The sequence below is a fragment of the Myxine glutinosa genome, chromosome 12 (genome assembly GCF_964187855.1).
Source record: "Myxine glutinosa chromosome 12, kmMyxGlut1.1, whole genome shotgun sequence".
NCBI lineage: Eukaryota > Metazoa > Chordata > Myxini > Myxiniformes > Myxinidae > Myxine > Myxine glutinosa.
In genome coordinates this window covers 113,853,757-113,870,596 of record NC_136272.1, presented here as the reverse complement: position 1 = coordinate 113,870,596, position 16,840 = coordinate 113,853,757, and the positions used below count along the sequence as shown (strand labels likewise).

The following is a 16,840-nucleotide window of genomic DNA, read 5'->3' as shown; positions in this document are numbered from 1 at the left end:
GTGTGTGTGTGTGTGTGTGTGTGTGTGTGTGTGTGTGTGTGTGTGTGTGTGTGTGTGTGTGTGTGTGTGTGTGTGTGTGTGTGTGTGTGTGCGTGCGTGCGTGCGTGCGTGCACCGTGCACGTACATACAGTATACACATACAGGGTATGTTCTTCTGGCTAAACAGTTGCAGAGGTGCAGAAGCTCGGCCTATTAGGCATGAGTTTAGCAGAGCCAGAGCCCTCTACTTCCTAGTAGGATTGTTTTGCAGCCAAAATCGGGAAGGGAATTCATTTCTCAATTGTATCAACCAGCCCACCCCGGTGAGGGAACATCCACTGATACGTGTTTCGGGCTTGTTGGCCCTCGTCAGCATGGAGCACAAGCTCCTCCCCGGACTTGACAGGTGCTGCCTCCAGAACTGTTTTGTATACCACACACATGTTGATGTGTGGCAGCAGGCATTTCCTATTGGTCAGGATGCATGCAGCAATATTTGGTGCAGCACTTTCTTCCTGGCACCCACTACAGTGATGCAGTCTGATCTCGATATATACATATACACACATATACACGCTGTATTTATATATTGCCTGTGCAGAGCTGAATGCAGCCACCTCTGATGTTGGACACGGATATATCTATACGGTATGCATGCACACTTTCACACTTTAAGCTGATAGTTACCAGTCGTGTGTATTTTGTTCCCACAGTTGTGATGCAGACCCGTCAGCACTCGCCAAATACGTGATCGCATTGGTGAAAAAGGACAAACCAGACCGCGAACTCAAGGCACTGTGTGTGGACCAGCTCGATGTGTTCTTACAGAACGGTTGGTGTGGGGTTTTGTGTTTTTGCGAATATATTTGCTTTATTCTTGTGTTGGTTTGACAGGTTGCTTAATTTTATTTTTTTGTATTTTGGCTTTTACACAAAATTTTCATTTTCGTTTTGCGCTGATCGTCATTTTGTTTGACCAGTTTCATCTCCCTGAACTTTTGCTAAGTATCGCAAAAGGACGAATGGAGATTTAAAAATCTGTTTTATTTATTTATATTTTTGAGATTGAGACTTGTGGAATAGCGGAAGGATGCCTTGGGTGACGCTAACTTAGCAATGGAGCAGAGGGAGTTGGTACATGTGGGGTTTGGACGTGGATGAATAAATGGAGAAGGCACGAACATGGGGGCAGCACAAGTAGGTGCGTTCAGAGAGGATGAGGGAACCGAGTGGGCTCGGCTGAGCCAATAATTTTTTTCTTTGTCATTGGTTGATCCTTTTATTAATTTTGGCCTCTTGATTGCATTGTTTTGCTATAAGAGTATCAACTGCTGTCCTTGTGTATCTCTTCACACTGATTTGTCACTCTTTAAATTGGTATCTTGTAGTTTTGCTATATATTCAGCATTAAACTCCAGAGAGGAAATGGTGCACCCACGAGCATTTATTTTAAATTGAACTTGACAGCAAGTTCTCACTTCAACAAAGGATTGTGTTTTCATATTCATTAAATCCTTCTTTTCAACTGCGGTTACGTTCCTGGAAGGTCAGGTCAGGTATGGGACGCAGCGCGTCGCTGCATTCACTTTCCAAAGGTACTCCAGGGGCCTCCGTCTGGCCACATCACCCAGGCTGATGCCTGACCCATCCCTATCTCGAGTTCCTGGGCACCCTCTCGTAAACCAAATCCATAAAGTAAGACCAAGGGCCTATGGAGGGAAAAAATGGGGTTGGTTTTCGGGTTCAGTCCTCTCCTATACACTTGCGTCATGTACTGGAGCCGTTTACATGAGTCACCGGCACTCGCAGTGTAAAACGACAACATTCACTACCCTTTGTTTACTACACACATCTTTATTTGGTAGATACTGGATTTGTTAATGTCTTAATGTTTTCCCAGTGACTCCGCACTCTTGCCTCGACAAAGCTTCTCCAAAACCTCCACTGTGTCCAGGACATCAATTTCCTTGACCTTTTTGTACTTGATTTTCACCACTGGCAACAGTTTTCCTTTTGGAAGCTATCATTTAAAAATATGCAATTTGGTGTCTGTCTGACCTGTTTTTTTGACCAATACATTCGGTCGTTACCTATCCAATCACAACCACACTTGACAGGGAGGTCTAAGGGTCACACAACGGAGGTTGTAGCAATTTATATCTCATTTAGGGTGATTTGCACCTTGGACGAACTCAGTGTTGCGGTGTTTACCCATATAAAGATAGCCTATTGTGGGGTTTTTCCAAGGCTGCTTCGAATAACAATAAAAAATATTAGCATAATATTGTTATTACAAAAAAATATTAATACTAATTTATATCCCCTCTTCTCAAGGGGTTTCCTTCTTGGAAAATTGCCATGTTACCAAGCAGCCATCTAGTGCTTGCCAAGTGAGCCGTTCCTTAACAGTTTTGAATGGAGTGCTTGCTTGAATGCTTAAGCCACTTGGTGAGAGCTCACACAATAAACTTGGTAACTGAACACACCCTGACGTTCTTGAGGTCCGAGCTTAGATCTACTGTAATCTATATACCCCAGAGAGGAATGACCTGTCCTGCTGCTGTGTGATTGAGTTGGCCCACTTCACCAATGATTCCATGGTTAGAAAGTTCGGGATGCATTGCATTAAATGGGGAGACTTTGATCCAACAAAGCCCAGCAGATGATCGACCCATTTAGCATGATTACTTGGAGCAGTGAAGCTTCTTCTCAACTGTTACAAATTTCTATTCTGCTCCCCATAACACACAGTTAAACTTTTCTTCTACTGTTGCCATTTTTGATCAGTTTCGACACATGAAACAAAATGGAAAAATAAAAAACAACAACACATTAAACAACAAGACCGAAAGTCTCACAGCGGCGAAGCCGGGCTTGTTTGATACTTTAGTTGAAGAGAATAGAGTATGACCCGGGTGGAGATATGGTATGACCTGGCAAATAATGTAAGTATTAAGTTTCTTTGAAGTACTGTAAGTCTCTAAGCTGTCTGTCACCACAGAAGTGAAGAGATTGCTTTGAGACACTGGTTTATTCGTTATGTTTCAAGTCAACAATGAAGGAACCATACACCGCTTCATTCCAGTAACTTTGCAATCACGACAAAGGGATTGCAGTGTTACGATTATATTTACTCTATTGTTATTATTAAAATTATTATTATTATTATGAAAACGATACTACTGTACTGTATTAAGAAACCTGGGCTAATTTGTCCGAAGTGGCCAGAAGGTGAGGCATGAACGATGATGGCGTGAAGCCTAAGGCATATACGTACTGTCATTCGAAGACCCTAACACCTATGCTTACGATATTTGATGGTCATTTTATCGATCGGTTTGTTTGTTTCACACTGAATTAAAAATGTAAAGGTAGAGCATGCAGATTGTGATACATGGCAAGTTCAACGATATGTCTGGCCTGAACGGCATAGGAATCAAAATGGCAGTGTGGTCAGCCGTCGTGTAATGACGTCACATCACCCCTGTCATGTGACCAGATCCTCACCTCTGATTGGTGTACGTTTGAGGGGACATACATACATACATACATACATACATACATACATACTGACAGACAAACCCTGTTCTAGACGGCTTTGCCATATGGGCTACGCCGTAAAAACATTAACATTACCTAAACTTTATGAACGAGCAAGAGCAATTCGACATTGCAGACCCTTGCCAGGACGTGTTTGTGTGGTATGGAGCCGATGCATTGACGACGTTGGTTTATGTTCATAGAGCGGACAAACAAACCTTTTTTCAGTTTTATTATACATACAGTATATATTCACGTTGCAATCATATGTATTTTATTGACGTACTATAGCGTTCCAGTGTAGGTTCTTTGGCAGGGCTGAATAATAGATCACAACCAGGGCTCACGCTTAAATTTTTTTTGTGTGTGTGTGTGGTCTGCCTGGCCACCTAACCAGATGTTTTGGTGGCCCGACTGTATAATATTTGCTGGTGATTCAAATTTCATAAAAATCAGTATCCACGTTTATATTACTACAGACTTGGCATTTAAGGCCGAAAAAAATATATTGCTGGTCTCTGGTCAGACCAAACTTCCAGAATTGATGCGGAGATGCGGTTTTTTTTTTTTTGAAAAGCATGGATTGCACATACAGAGGTGTTGTTTTTGTGTCCCCATGCCTTGCGGTCCTCCTCATCTGCCGTGGCGCCATCCAGAGATAAATTAAAGACAGCCAATGGGACTAGTCGGCCTTTTTGTAAATAATGAACACAAGCTTGTTATTTTAAAATGTATTTATTCTGAAAATCATTAAGTTCTTCAAGCATATTATGGAATGCCATTTCGTTCTCGAGATCGCCTCGCCGTTCTGTCAAACATTTCAATGCGTCTATCGCGTCAACACTGCGCATGCGCAAGTGGTCTATCAGGCGATTGCTGAAGCATTTGAATGCTGAAAAAAACCGCGCATGCGCAAATGACGAAACCCCTGGACCAATCTTCGTGTACGGCATGACACTGCATGTGTATCAAAGCCGTGCATGCGCAGATGGGCTGCATGGTGTTATTCAAATCGGCGCATGCGCAGCTGGGCTAAACGGCGAACGTAGAAGCGCTTGAATCCACGCCGATGGTCTGTATGGTCAATACCAATGGCGACCTTCACAGACCCGTATTTCCCGAGATAGCGCGCCGACCCGACAACGAGGCGCCGGCTGTTGTAGGTACCGTTTGAAATTTGAAAAAAAAAAAAAATTGTTGACTCGCAGGGCCAAAATCGATGCGCGTGCTGACCAGAGACCGCAAATATTTTTTCCTCGGCCTAATATGGAATTTTTTTTTTTCTTGACTTGGGTTTACTTTCTTAACTCAGGATATCAATCTGGTGAGCTTCTTTCACACTTTGGTGATTTATTTGTTAAAATAACCATGTCACTGATTGTCTGTCGCAGCAAGAAGTCAACAACAGGATTACATCACAGGTAGCGTGGCAAAATGTATGGACAGGTGCATTTGATGATTGGCTTCACAGTCGGGTATACAAGGGTTGTTGCGTTCTGTATCAGTGGAAAACAACTGCTGCACGTCTCCAAAAGTTATTGCCACTTCCTCTGGAGATGGTCCGTCAACTCGACAATGCTGTTTGTCATGGAGTGGTGGCTTAAGGAAATTACGGCATGAAACGGCATGCCATTGCTCGGCAGTATGGCATCACTCAAGGTCAGGTGTCAAAGATCCTGAAACGAAATGCTCAGAGGGGTGTCCCTACTCCAATACCGAGGCCAGGACGTCCCCGCAGAACCACAAGGAGGGATGATCGCCAGCTGCACCGGTTAGTCCGCAATGGCCGTACCAAGTCAGCTAATCGGCTTAGGGCTGAGTGGCAGCAACTGACATGTGCCTGTATCCAGAAGGCTAGTCAACCAACGACTGGTTCAAGCAGGCTATCGTGCCAGGTGTCCCCTGACAAAGCCACGCCTGACCAGACAACACCGCCAGCGCCGATTGCAGTGGGCCAGAGAGCACCGTCAATGGCAGCCAGGACACTGGAATCACGTGATCTTCAGTGACGAGTCTAGATTTCTGGTCTATCATCAAGATGGCCGTGTCCGAGTGCGCATACAAGTGCATGAAGCCTACAACAAAGATTGTATAGTGCCAAGAGTCCAAGCTGGAGGTGGTGGGGTGACCGTTTGGGCTGCTTTTCATGCAGGGGGCAAAACTGACCTGGTTGTTCTGAATGGAAACCTGAACCAGTTCAAGTACAGGGCCATTCTGGAAGAAACATTGCTTCCATTTGCTCGTGCAGCCTTTCGAGGAAACTTTGTCTTCCAATATGACAATGCACGGCCTCATCATTCTCGCATGATCCAACACTTTCTTGCTGACCGTGGTGTAGAGCATATGGAGTGGCCTGCCATGTCCCCGGATATGAATCCGATAGAGAACTTGTGGGCAGAATTAACGCGTCAAATCTACCACTTGGACCAGCAGCCGACCTCTGTGCATGAATTGCAGCAGGCTATTGTCACTGCATGGCAAGCGATTCCTGTCCAAACCTTGGCAAATCTCGTGAACAGCATGCCTCAACATGTACGTGCTCTCCTGAATGCTCGTGGGGGTTACACAAAGGACTGAACTGTAATTTTACTGTCCGTAATCCCAGTCGTAATTTAACTTTTGTTTTTGTTAAAAAAGAATTTGGCTAATGTGCAAAATAAAGAGATACTTCTGGAAAACGTACAGAAGTTTAAACACAGTACTGTCCATGAATGAGTTCGATATCAGTTTACATCACTTTCAAGGATCAATTTATTTGTTTCGAAATGTCAAATGTGGTTTTTGTTTCTTTTAAAGGTCACATTAACAAAATCTAGAATAATTTCAACATAATTCCAATGAACTTTTGGTTCTAAGACATCTTGAAAAGTAAGTTCACCCCCACAAAAAAATATTCCATATTAAATGCCAAGTCTGTATTTCTCACAACACCTACAGATCAAATTTCAGTGCTTTTCACATCAGCAACCTCGCAACTCATAATCACAGAACACTCCTGTCAGCTAGTCAATCATCTGCCTACTAACTTGCAGCAAACTAATACTAGGACAATTTTAATGTTTGCTGAAGAAAAATCTCTCCACATATTAACCCATTAATTGTTTTTCCAAAACAATTGTTAACTCTGCGCAACTTTCAGCTATTGACGATATTATTGCAGTCATGAAATCTCAAAAATAGTACTAAAACATGTCACTGTAAAATATGAGTATTTTTATTTGATGAACATTCAGTTTCAAAAAATATTGGGTCAAAATTTGATGTAAACAACAGTTAATTTAACACAGTGTGAATTTGCGTGAGTAGCATGCAGCTAATGATGTGATGCGTGCATATTGCAAACTCGCGGCCTTGCTTCTATATCCAGTAGTGGCGTTGGGGGCGTGCAAACCAAACTCGGTCTTGCACATGTGCTAGGGTGTTTTCACCAAGCTGCAAATGCAACTGGAGCGCAGCTCGTGCTTGCGGGGCAAGGCTGTCAGCTCCACAGTTGGAATACCCTTCCCGCCATGTTGGAATACCCTTCCCTCACTAGAACACAATTGTCTTTTTTTAAGCACTAGTACACCCGCAGACTCCGGGAGGGGTAGGAAGGGTCATTCCTCTTTGGGGTATATAGATTACAGTCGATCTATGGACGGGTCTCAAGAACATTGGGTGAGTGTTCATTTACCAAGTTTCTTGTGGAGAGATCGCCAAGTGGTTTAAGCATTTGAGCAAGCACTCTATTCAAAACCGTTAAACGGCTGGCTTGGCAAGTGCTAGCTAGCTGTTTGGTAAAGGAGCACAACCCGAGCTTCTCCCTTTCAGTTTCGTATCAAACAGCAGGAGTGAGTTTCGAAAGTTCGCTGCGAAAAATGCCACGGTAGCGTCAGAAAGGGCCATGTTATTAACCCAACATTTGTGGGTTATATAGAGTACAGTAGATCTTCGCTCAGTTCTGTAAGTAAACCTTCCTTCATGGATGTCGGGATTCCTCCAAATTTCTTCATTTAGTATGATAAAGAGTATTAGTGACTGTTTAAAAAGCTAAGCATACGTATTTGTGGTTTATAATTTTTTTTTTACTTCCCATTGCTCCCATGGAAACGCCATTATAACTATAAGCTATTTATACACGTTATCACTGCAGGAAAAATGCTTTGGGGAAGTGGGACATTATTAGTATTAATATTGTTTTGTAATAACATTAATAATATGCGATTATCATTAATTTTGTTATGAAAAGCGTCTTTGGAAAAACGCCACGATAAATCTTCTTTGGAAAAACGCCACGATAAAGCTAATTTAACATTTATATACACCTCAACGTGCAACCCCATTGACGGCAATGGTGGGCAAACTCACTCGGGGTAGAGAAAACCCCCTTGGGGTGGGGGGAAAATGAATGCGCTACAACCTTCATTGTGTAACCCTTGGTCATCCTGTCAAGTTTTGTTGAGATTGGATAAGTAACGACAGAATGTATTGGCATCATAAATTCATCAGACAGAAATGGCGTATTTTAGTACGATTAAGAAAGAAGAAAAAGCAAAAAGAAACCTGCTTATGGAGTTAACAACTCCTGACACGCACACACACGCACACACACGCATACACACGCATACATGCACACACACATACTCACATACACACATACACATACATACTCCCATATACACACATAATAACTCTATCACTGTGAAGCACTTTACTGGTGATTATTGGTTCACGAGTTATCAAGTGACCACTATATTCGTTGTGTGCGTCCCCGTCCCCGTCCCCGTCCCCAGCATAACTACCTGATGATATCATCCGATCTTGATGAAACTTGGGTGGGAGGTTGATATCATGATCTAGTTGTTTCTTGCCGAGAGTGGGCGTATTGCGCCCATTTTGGGCGGAGCCACGCTCGATAAAGATGTCTTTTCAGGGGGTAATCGAGTTCAAGCTACATCTTCTCCGAGGGGTTTGGTGGAATCTGACAGGGGTTTCGATATTTGGTTAGGTCAATGTCATGTGTCTAGCCCCACGGAGCTCGATTTTTCTTTTTTCTTTTTTTTCCCCCCCATTTCATTTTTCACCGAATTTTTGGTATTGTGTAGCTAACTAACCTCATAACTGATTATACATTATTTTCTATCTCATTTCAAGGTCAGTAACCTTCGTTTTGACATTTCCGGGCCTGGCTTGTTTCCGTCCGTCCTTTGTCATTGAATACCGCTCGCTCGTGAACCATCGTCATCTCCTGCCTTGTAACAATTTACGTTCACATGATAAATGAAACACATCGGCATAAACACAAGCCGAATCGGCGACTGATCAGGCAAATACTGTGGAGTTGAAACGTCACCGCCGAGAACAAACAATAATAAAATAATAATATTGTTGAACATTATTTAATAATGCTTCCTTGTGAAAAGTTATGATTTTGGTCACTTTCAATTCATGGGAATGCCTGTGATTACAGCTCAAAGCAAAACAGCACTGAACATGAACATCGTTTTTTTACCTGAAACCAGTGAGCTGAACAATCTCCCTGGGCTATGGTAATCCAATATGGAGGTAATGACTAATTGCTGGTGCTGCCTACACATGACCACAGCTAGGTTTGCTCCAGATATATATACAGCTCAGTGGGTGTGTTCCATTACCAAACAGCTAGTAGAGCGCTTGCCAAGTGGCTTAAGCACCCAGGCTAGCACTCCAACGAAACGGTTGATAAGGAATGGCTGGCTTGACAAGCTGATTGGTAATGGGACACACCTGGATAAAATGCGATAAAATTGGAATTCCTTCGGATTTTTTGCAGTCATTTGAAGCCTAAAGCATCATAGACAAAGTGAATGTGAAAATAACAAGAGTCCTCTTACTCGTGATACAATTGAGGAGTCTGAAGCGTCATTCATAATACCCTCGTCCACCATCACTGGAAGCAGCGATACACGGTACATGTTTACAAAGATCGTTTGCATCACCTTACCTTCGGAACTCCTGGTAAGGGGAGCAAATGAAATCACGACAACCTTTGACGTATAACCCTTTGGCAAGTTTAGTTGTTTGAGATTGCATAAAATATTGTTACGGACACGACTTAGATGTTATGATGGGCCGAGCGGAATGGCCGCCGTGTTCGCACAAGTTACCCGATTATACTCGAACGTTGGCCGAGTCGCGCTACGCTAGATCAATGAAGGAAAGGACACAACGGCTGGATTAAAATGACACGACACCAGGGGTACGGTTCTCAAGACCTCCGGAGGAGGTTATAATATTGCGGAAGGTTAGATTACAGGGATGAGAGAGACAGCATAGGAAGATAGGCACTTAATTACGGTCTTAATAGTAACCCCGACAGACGACAGATAAACGGGACAAAACTGACTCACACGGGGATTGATGGCAAGGAAGGCAGGTAGTCGATGGCTCAAGGTGCACTCTTGGCTCAGGGGCAAAATCGACCCGGTCCGGTCCAAAGATGCGGGGAGGTCGCTCAGCGCTCGGAGGTCGCGACTTGTCTTTCCAAGCTGGGGGCGCATCTGACCTCACGTCCGGTAAGTGTCCCCCTGCGACGTTGCACCCTTCTCCTCACAGAAACACACCCACAGGATAACCGAATCGCGGAAAGAATTCGCAAACTAAACATACAGCCGGTAGGGAGCATTATTTACAAGACTACGCTGATATTTACACTACGATCCAGGACCTGTTTTTGGAGGAACACATGCAGATGTTATGCATAGAGAGAGCACGCATGCCAGCATCGATACACCAACCCACGAGTGCTCTGTGGCCTTACGGCCTTTAATAATGTGCAGAGCACCCCTTCCAAGCACCAAAAAGCACCACCCCAGCACCAATCGGTGCAGTCACCATTGTTCATTAAAATAAAAACAACAACCCCTAACCCTGCAGGTGTCTCTTGCTCTTCGTGTGGTGCACTTGGCCTTCTTCCTTCCCTAGAAATAAAGAAAGGCGCCAACCGCGTCCATTTCTTTATTGTGGCCGTCAGGGGGCCAACTAAAAGTGGTTCACCTGTATGGCATAGGTGCCACGTTGACCCATAGGTCCATCCACGGGTGGTGCTTGGCCGCAAAAGAACTGCGGTCCATTGTGGGTGGCCACCAAAATTGCGGTCCATATGGTGTATCGATCCAGGCAGCAAGCAGCGAAAGTGCAGGCCCACAACTGCGGAGCCAGCACCTCTCTCTCCTCTCTCTCTGCCCCAAAGCCAGATCCTCGGAGGTGGGAGACAAAAGAAGAAGACAAGTGAGTAAGGTGGTAAGGGCGCAAAAGTGCACGCAATACAAGATGATGCACACTGGGGGCACATGGGAACCAGGTGAGACAGGTACGTTCCTACCGTACGCCCCCCCCCCCCCACCAGGTAACCTACATGGCCCCTCCCTTACCCCTTACTGCATCCACAAAACACAACACTACCCATAAACATCTACTTTACAAATCAACAAACGTCCCTACTGTCTTCCCCGTTCCTCCCATAAACCAAATTCGTCTTCTCTCCCTCCTAACCAATCAAATTTGCCATTTTCAACTCTCATCAAAATTTGCCATCTCCAACTCAACATCATAATTTGCTATCACCAATTCATCATCAGTCCCTCCTAGGGAGGGAGAGATGGAATCACCCCAATGTCTCATCCACGTCGTGATGCGTCTCACAAATCCACACAGCAATCCTTACTTCCTGCAACACAAAACAAAGAAAACACAGGTGTGGAGTCATCATCATCACCACAGGTAAGTGGCTGCGTATGGTGCGACAGGTTCATCAATCCTAACTATTTCCTAAATGACTTTAACAACTTTACATTACCCGGGGTCTTTCCCTGCCAATCCATTGGCCAACTTACACTATGGGTTCTAAAAACCAATTCCCATTGACCAAACTGTGGTGCTTTTCAATTTGGGGTCTCACTCCCCCGATTCATCTCCCGGTGCCCTCGCACAATTTCTGGGCTGTGGCGTGTACCTCTCCCAGCGGGTCTACCCACCTGCACACCTCCACCACTGCAGTTGCCTCCGAGCTTACCTGCTCCTTACCCTAACCTAACTACCTGGGGAAGGCCCTCTGGCGCTCTCCCCACTCGGTGCCCTCTCTGGCACTGGGCTGCCCGATCCACACCCGGGATCCTCAGGCACCCACTCACAACTACCGGCTCCCAGAGCCCACCTGCGGCCTCACCTGGCCGACATCCTCACAGTGGTGGAGTGCCCAACCAACTACACACACTAACAGGCTACACGCCCAGCCATTTCCACAACACTAATGCACCCATCCACAATACCATTCTGCAACCGCACCACAAATGCCAATATCCAACCACAATTTACCTATACCCTCTACCTAACACTTACACTACCCGCCCCGGGTACTCGTGGAAGGGGTCCACTCTTCCCCCATCCACACCTTCACACCACTCCGTACCACTTACTCCATGTCTTCCACACACCTGTACTTGCACACCTGTGCTCTCACACCTGGTGCCACCTGCACCCTTCTCTCCCCAAGCGCATTCGCGCTGATCCACAACACTCACTACTCATACACTGCTCCACACTGCTCCACACACCTGTTCAGTTCTCAAACACACGGCATCATCTCAGCTAACTACTCCCCTCTGAAACTTGCGCTTCCCAGTCGTCCCTTTAAACTATTGCGCTCCCTCGTCATTATAATCCACACTAAACTACCTGCGTCCCCACTACAGGTATCAGTCACTATCTAACCTTACCGTTACCTAATGTCATCTTCTAGGGCCCTATCAATATAACCTAACCCACCCGGGCTAGTTTTCACTGCCATACACCCCATAAACTATAGCGCATTTGCCCCCCCATGGGAAGGGTGGCAGGGATGCCCCCCTTACCCACCGGGCCCATCGCTCACTACCAATTTTGCACATCAAATTTCAACAAATTAAAAATTTGCCACTCCTGCTCATCATCTGCCAATCATTACTGCCAATCCTTTGCCAATCATCAAATTTTGTTTTTCTCTAATTTTGGGGCCAAAACACTATCCTCATCACCCGTCTACTCACTAATACCTCTCGGTGCGCCAATTCCTGTCCAAAGCCCGGCTTCGTAAAGCCGAGCAATGAATGCGGGTTGTTTGGTGCCAGCGGCTGGATGCGTCCGGCACTCGGTGCAGGGACGGGGGCTTACCCGGGCCGAGATCCCACGCACCATCTCGGCGTGGAGCCATCCAATGTCCCGATCTCGACCTGCCGGACTGCCTCGACAAAAAGTGGTCGCCATGACGACCCTTTCTATCGGGCTGCCTGCTCCGCCTAGTGGAGCACGGACGCGGCCGTTCAAAGCGAGGCCCAGCACGCACCGAGGGCCCGATTCGGCTAAAAGTCGCTCTAACCTCTAAACTGGTTACCGTCGATGCTTCACCTGGACGCTTACACCCCGCAGCCCGTTCCTTGCTCACACATCCCGCCGTTTCCATGCTCCTCGTACCTTTCCTTACACACCTCGGTACTCTCATTCCACTCACAGCCTTGGTCACACACCTGATCACCGAACACTTTGGCACACATTCGTTGGTCGCACACCTCACCAACACACCTCTTCGCGCCCCCTCCTCTGTGACAATCACAGGTGTGCTCTCATTCGCACACCCAACCACGTGCCTCACCACCAACTCCAGCATGCATTCCCACTCACGCTCTACCATTCCAGGTGTGCATCCTTCCATCCCAGGTGTACATCCTCGCTCACCTGTCACAACCAACTCACGCTCCTTGTCACTCTCACTACTCTCACCACCACTCTTGACAACGCACTCACCCTTACTCCCGACAGCGCACTCTTTCCTCATGCACCTGTCCGTTACACACCTTTCTCGCGCACACTCTTGCGCACACTCTCCCGTCACACCCTCTGTAACACTTACCACACCGCGCTTCCATGTGCTCCCTCGCACACGCGCTACGACCGACTCACTCTCGCCAGCACCCTCACTCCTTGGCGCGCACTTTTTCCTCACACACCCCAGAGTCGGACTTTCTCGCACACCTCCTTTTTCGCACACCAGACCTGTCGCACACTTCACCAATGGCCTCTCACGAACACCCGGGTCCATCTCGACCCCCAAGCTTCTTAAATCACCTGGCGCATCATACGCACGACCATATTGGTCACCACTTACACCGGGTCCTCTTCCTCTTCGCTTCTCCTCCATCACCTGCGAATCCCTCATCCGGTTAATGAGCACATCATCACGATCCAAACACAGACTTTGGACCAATTCTTTTATCTCCTCTTTTATCTCTTTCTTATCCTCTCTCCGTCGCTTCTTAATTTCGCTCACCCCTCCTTCCACTTCTTCTAATTTCTGCTTCACCTCTTTTATTCCCCGGTACGTCTCCTCAAGCTCGTCCTCCAAGGCTACCTTGACCGTTTCCATGTGCGTCCTCACCTGCCGGTCCTTCGTCTCCATTACCTCTATCACCTCGTCCAACCTCGTTGTCAGTCCCTCACGTACCATCTGACATTCCCTCTTCGTCGCTACCAAGTCATCTTTTAGTTCTTTCTGTGTCGCTTTTAAACCTCCTAATACCGCAGTGTTCCTTTGAACCTGCTCCGTTAGTCCTTTTTGTCCCTCCGTCAGCTGTTCCACCTCCAGCGTCAACTCCTCTATACCCCCTTGCAATTTTACAGTCCCCTTTCTCACCTCCTTCTCCATGTGCTCCTTACAGTGCCTCACCTCCTCGCGCACTCCTCCGACCTCCTCACTCACACCTCTTCTGATCTCCTCTCCCATCACTTGCATCTCCTGCCCAGATGCCGCCCTCATCTGCTCCATTTCCTCCCTGTGAGCATCCAGTTTGGTTTCTACCCCCATTCTGACCCCCTCTATCTGCTGCCCCATTTGTTTAACTTCCCTTTCCGCTTGGTCCCTCATGTCCCTCAATTTGCCTTCCATTCTGTTTTCTAACCCCTCTAACCCCTCTTGCATCCCTTCCATTTGATTCTCTTGAGCGGCCATTCTGTTTTCTACCCCCATTAACCCATTCTTTACCTCTTTTATCCCGTTGTCTAACCCCTCAAAATTATTGTCTAACTTCCCAAATTTCTTGTCTAACCCCTCACCGGTACCCCTCGCTTCGTCCCTCATTGCCCCCATTTGGTTTCCCATTACCCCCATTTGGCCCTCCAATCGCTCACCCTGAGCATCCATCCGGTTCCCCATTACCCCCATTTGGCCCTCCAATCGCTCACTATCAGCCCTCATTCCCACAATTTGGTTTCCCAACCGCTCACCCAATCGCTCAATTTGGCTCCCCATACTCATCTGTACAGCTGCCTGTAGCTGCGCAATGAGGGTCTGCATGTCAATCGGCTGCATGTTAAAGCCCGTTGATACAGCGGGCTCGGCTACCGCGCGCTCTTGCGAGGCGCCATTTTGCGCGCCCGCAACGTCGGGCGCAACGACGCTATTTTGTGCGTCTGCTACCCTCACTGCTTCGCTCTCCTCATGTCCCTCAATTTGGTCCTGGATCGACCCTGCCTCACTCTCCTCTACCGGACCCCAGCCGACTTGGTCTGCCATAGCGCGACTTTCAAAATTCGGGTTTTTATATTTTGTAAAACACAATCAAATTTCGCCGTTATAATTTCGAGCGCGTAAAACGCGCTCCGGATCGAATCTCACTCCTCGACACCAATTGTTACCCTAATGGTACAATTGGTGTTCCAAAATTTGGGCTAAATGAATTTAGTCCCAGGTCCGAATCCGACACTCCTGACACCAATTGTTACGGACACGACTTAGATGTTATGATGGGCCGAGCGGAATGGCCGCCGTGTTCGCACAAGTTACCCGATTATACTCGAACGTTGGCCGAGTCGCGCTACGCTAGATCAATGAAGGAAAGGACACAACGGCTGGATTAAAATGACACGACACCAGGGGTACGGTTCTCAAGACCTCCGGAGGAGGTTATAATATTGCGGAAGGTTAGATTACAGGGATGAGAGAGACAGCATAGGAAGATAGGCACTTAATTACGGTCTTAATAGTAATCCCGACAGACGACAGATAAACGGGACAAAACTGACTCACACGGGGATTGATGGCAAGGAAGGCAGGTAGTCGATGGCTCAAGGTGCACTCTTGGCTCAGGGGCAAAATCGACCCGGTCCGGTCCAAAGATGCGGGGAGGTCGCTCAGCGCTCGGAGGTCGTGACTTGTCTTTCCAAGCTGGGGGCGCATCTGACCTCACGTCCGGTAAGTGGCTGCGCATATCCGGCGGGGAGTGACACGCCCTCGGCTCGTTAGCTCCGCCCCAGATGGAATCGGCCCGCCGCTTCTCACTGGCTGCGGGGGGTTACCGGGCTCCGCCCCTGACGAGGAGCTGACAGCCAGCCCCTTCGCGGTAACCCCATGGAGCGCATGGGGAATGGCGGCTAACCAAGCCGGAGTGAGGACGCACACTCCCCGCGCCGCGCCGCCCCCCTCTGTTGTTGTAGTTGTTGTTGTAGTTGTTGTTGTTGTTGTTGTTTCATGGGGAAGATGGGAGGAGGTATGGGGAGGTCCTAAACTCACTACTGGTGCCATACAATCACATTCTGGTGCAACGAAGAGTCAGTTAAGGACTCGTTTCCATTAATTCTGACATAAACTAAGAATAACTAGCAAGAGGTCCGAAAGTTGTCTACGTGAGATGCGGTGGACCTGGGCACGACATTTAATGGGGGAAGAAGGGGAAGGTCGGTTCTACAGAGTGTTGTTTACAGACAATGGGACTAGGGAATGGGGGATTGGGGATAGTTGGGGAGTATTGGGGAAATAGGGGAATATTTACAAGCGGATATGGAGGCCAAGTCCCATATCCGCAACAATATGAAGTAATGACCGAATACATCGACGATTTTGACAAGTAGCCACACAGGCCACCCAGCACCAGGTTTTGGTGGCCCGACATTTGGCACCAGGGCCACTGCTTATTTCGAACCCTGACTACATAGATTCAGAACATGGGCTGAATATAATTCTATCGGATCCCTTGGTGTGTTTTGGAAAATAGCGACCCAATTTGATGACCGGATCTCATATAGCTCAAACGATGCTTCGTCTGCGTTTTGAGGTAATGTTATTGTGTCCTCCCCTATCCCCTGGTCTCGGTAAACCACCGAACCCCGAGAGGACCCCCGGCAGAAAGATATGCTATTCTTTGTTGGAATCGATCTACAACGAAACCATCAATGAAACCATCAAATGAAACAATCAAATCAATAATGAAACCACAACAATGGTTGTCAACGAATAAATAATATATTAAAAGCACACAAGAAGAACCATACAAC

The 16,840-nt window shown here is 46.9% G+C and overlaps 1 protein-coding gene across 3 annotated transcripts in view; it reads left to right on the top strand.

Moving 5' to 3' along the window:
* The window catches only part of LOC144888386 (RNA-binding protein 26-like), an 81,363-nt gene that overhangs the window by 3,360 nt on the left and 61,163 nt on the right, over nucleotides 1-16,840 (top strand). For all 3 annotated transcript variants that reach the window (XM_078766241.1, XM_078766240.1, XM_078766239.1), the window contains exon 2: nucleotides 694-812. In XM_078766241.1, the coding sequence (XP_078622367.1) occupies nucleotides 694-812 (119 nt within the window). The remainder of the gene's footprint in view (nucleotides 1-693; nucleotides 813-16,840) is intronic.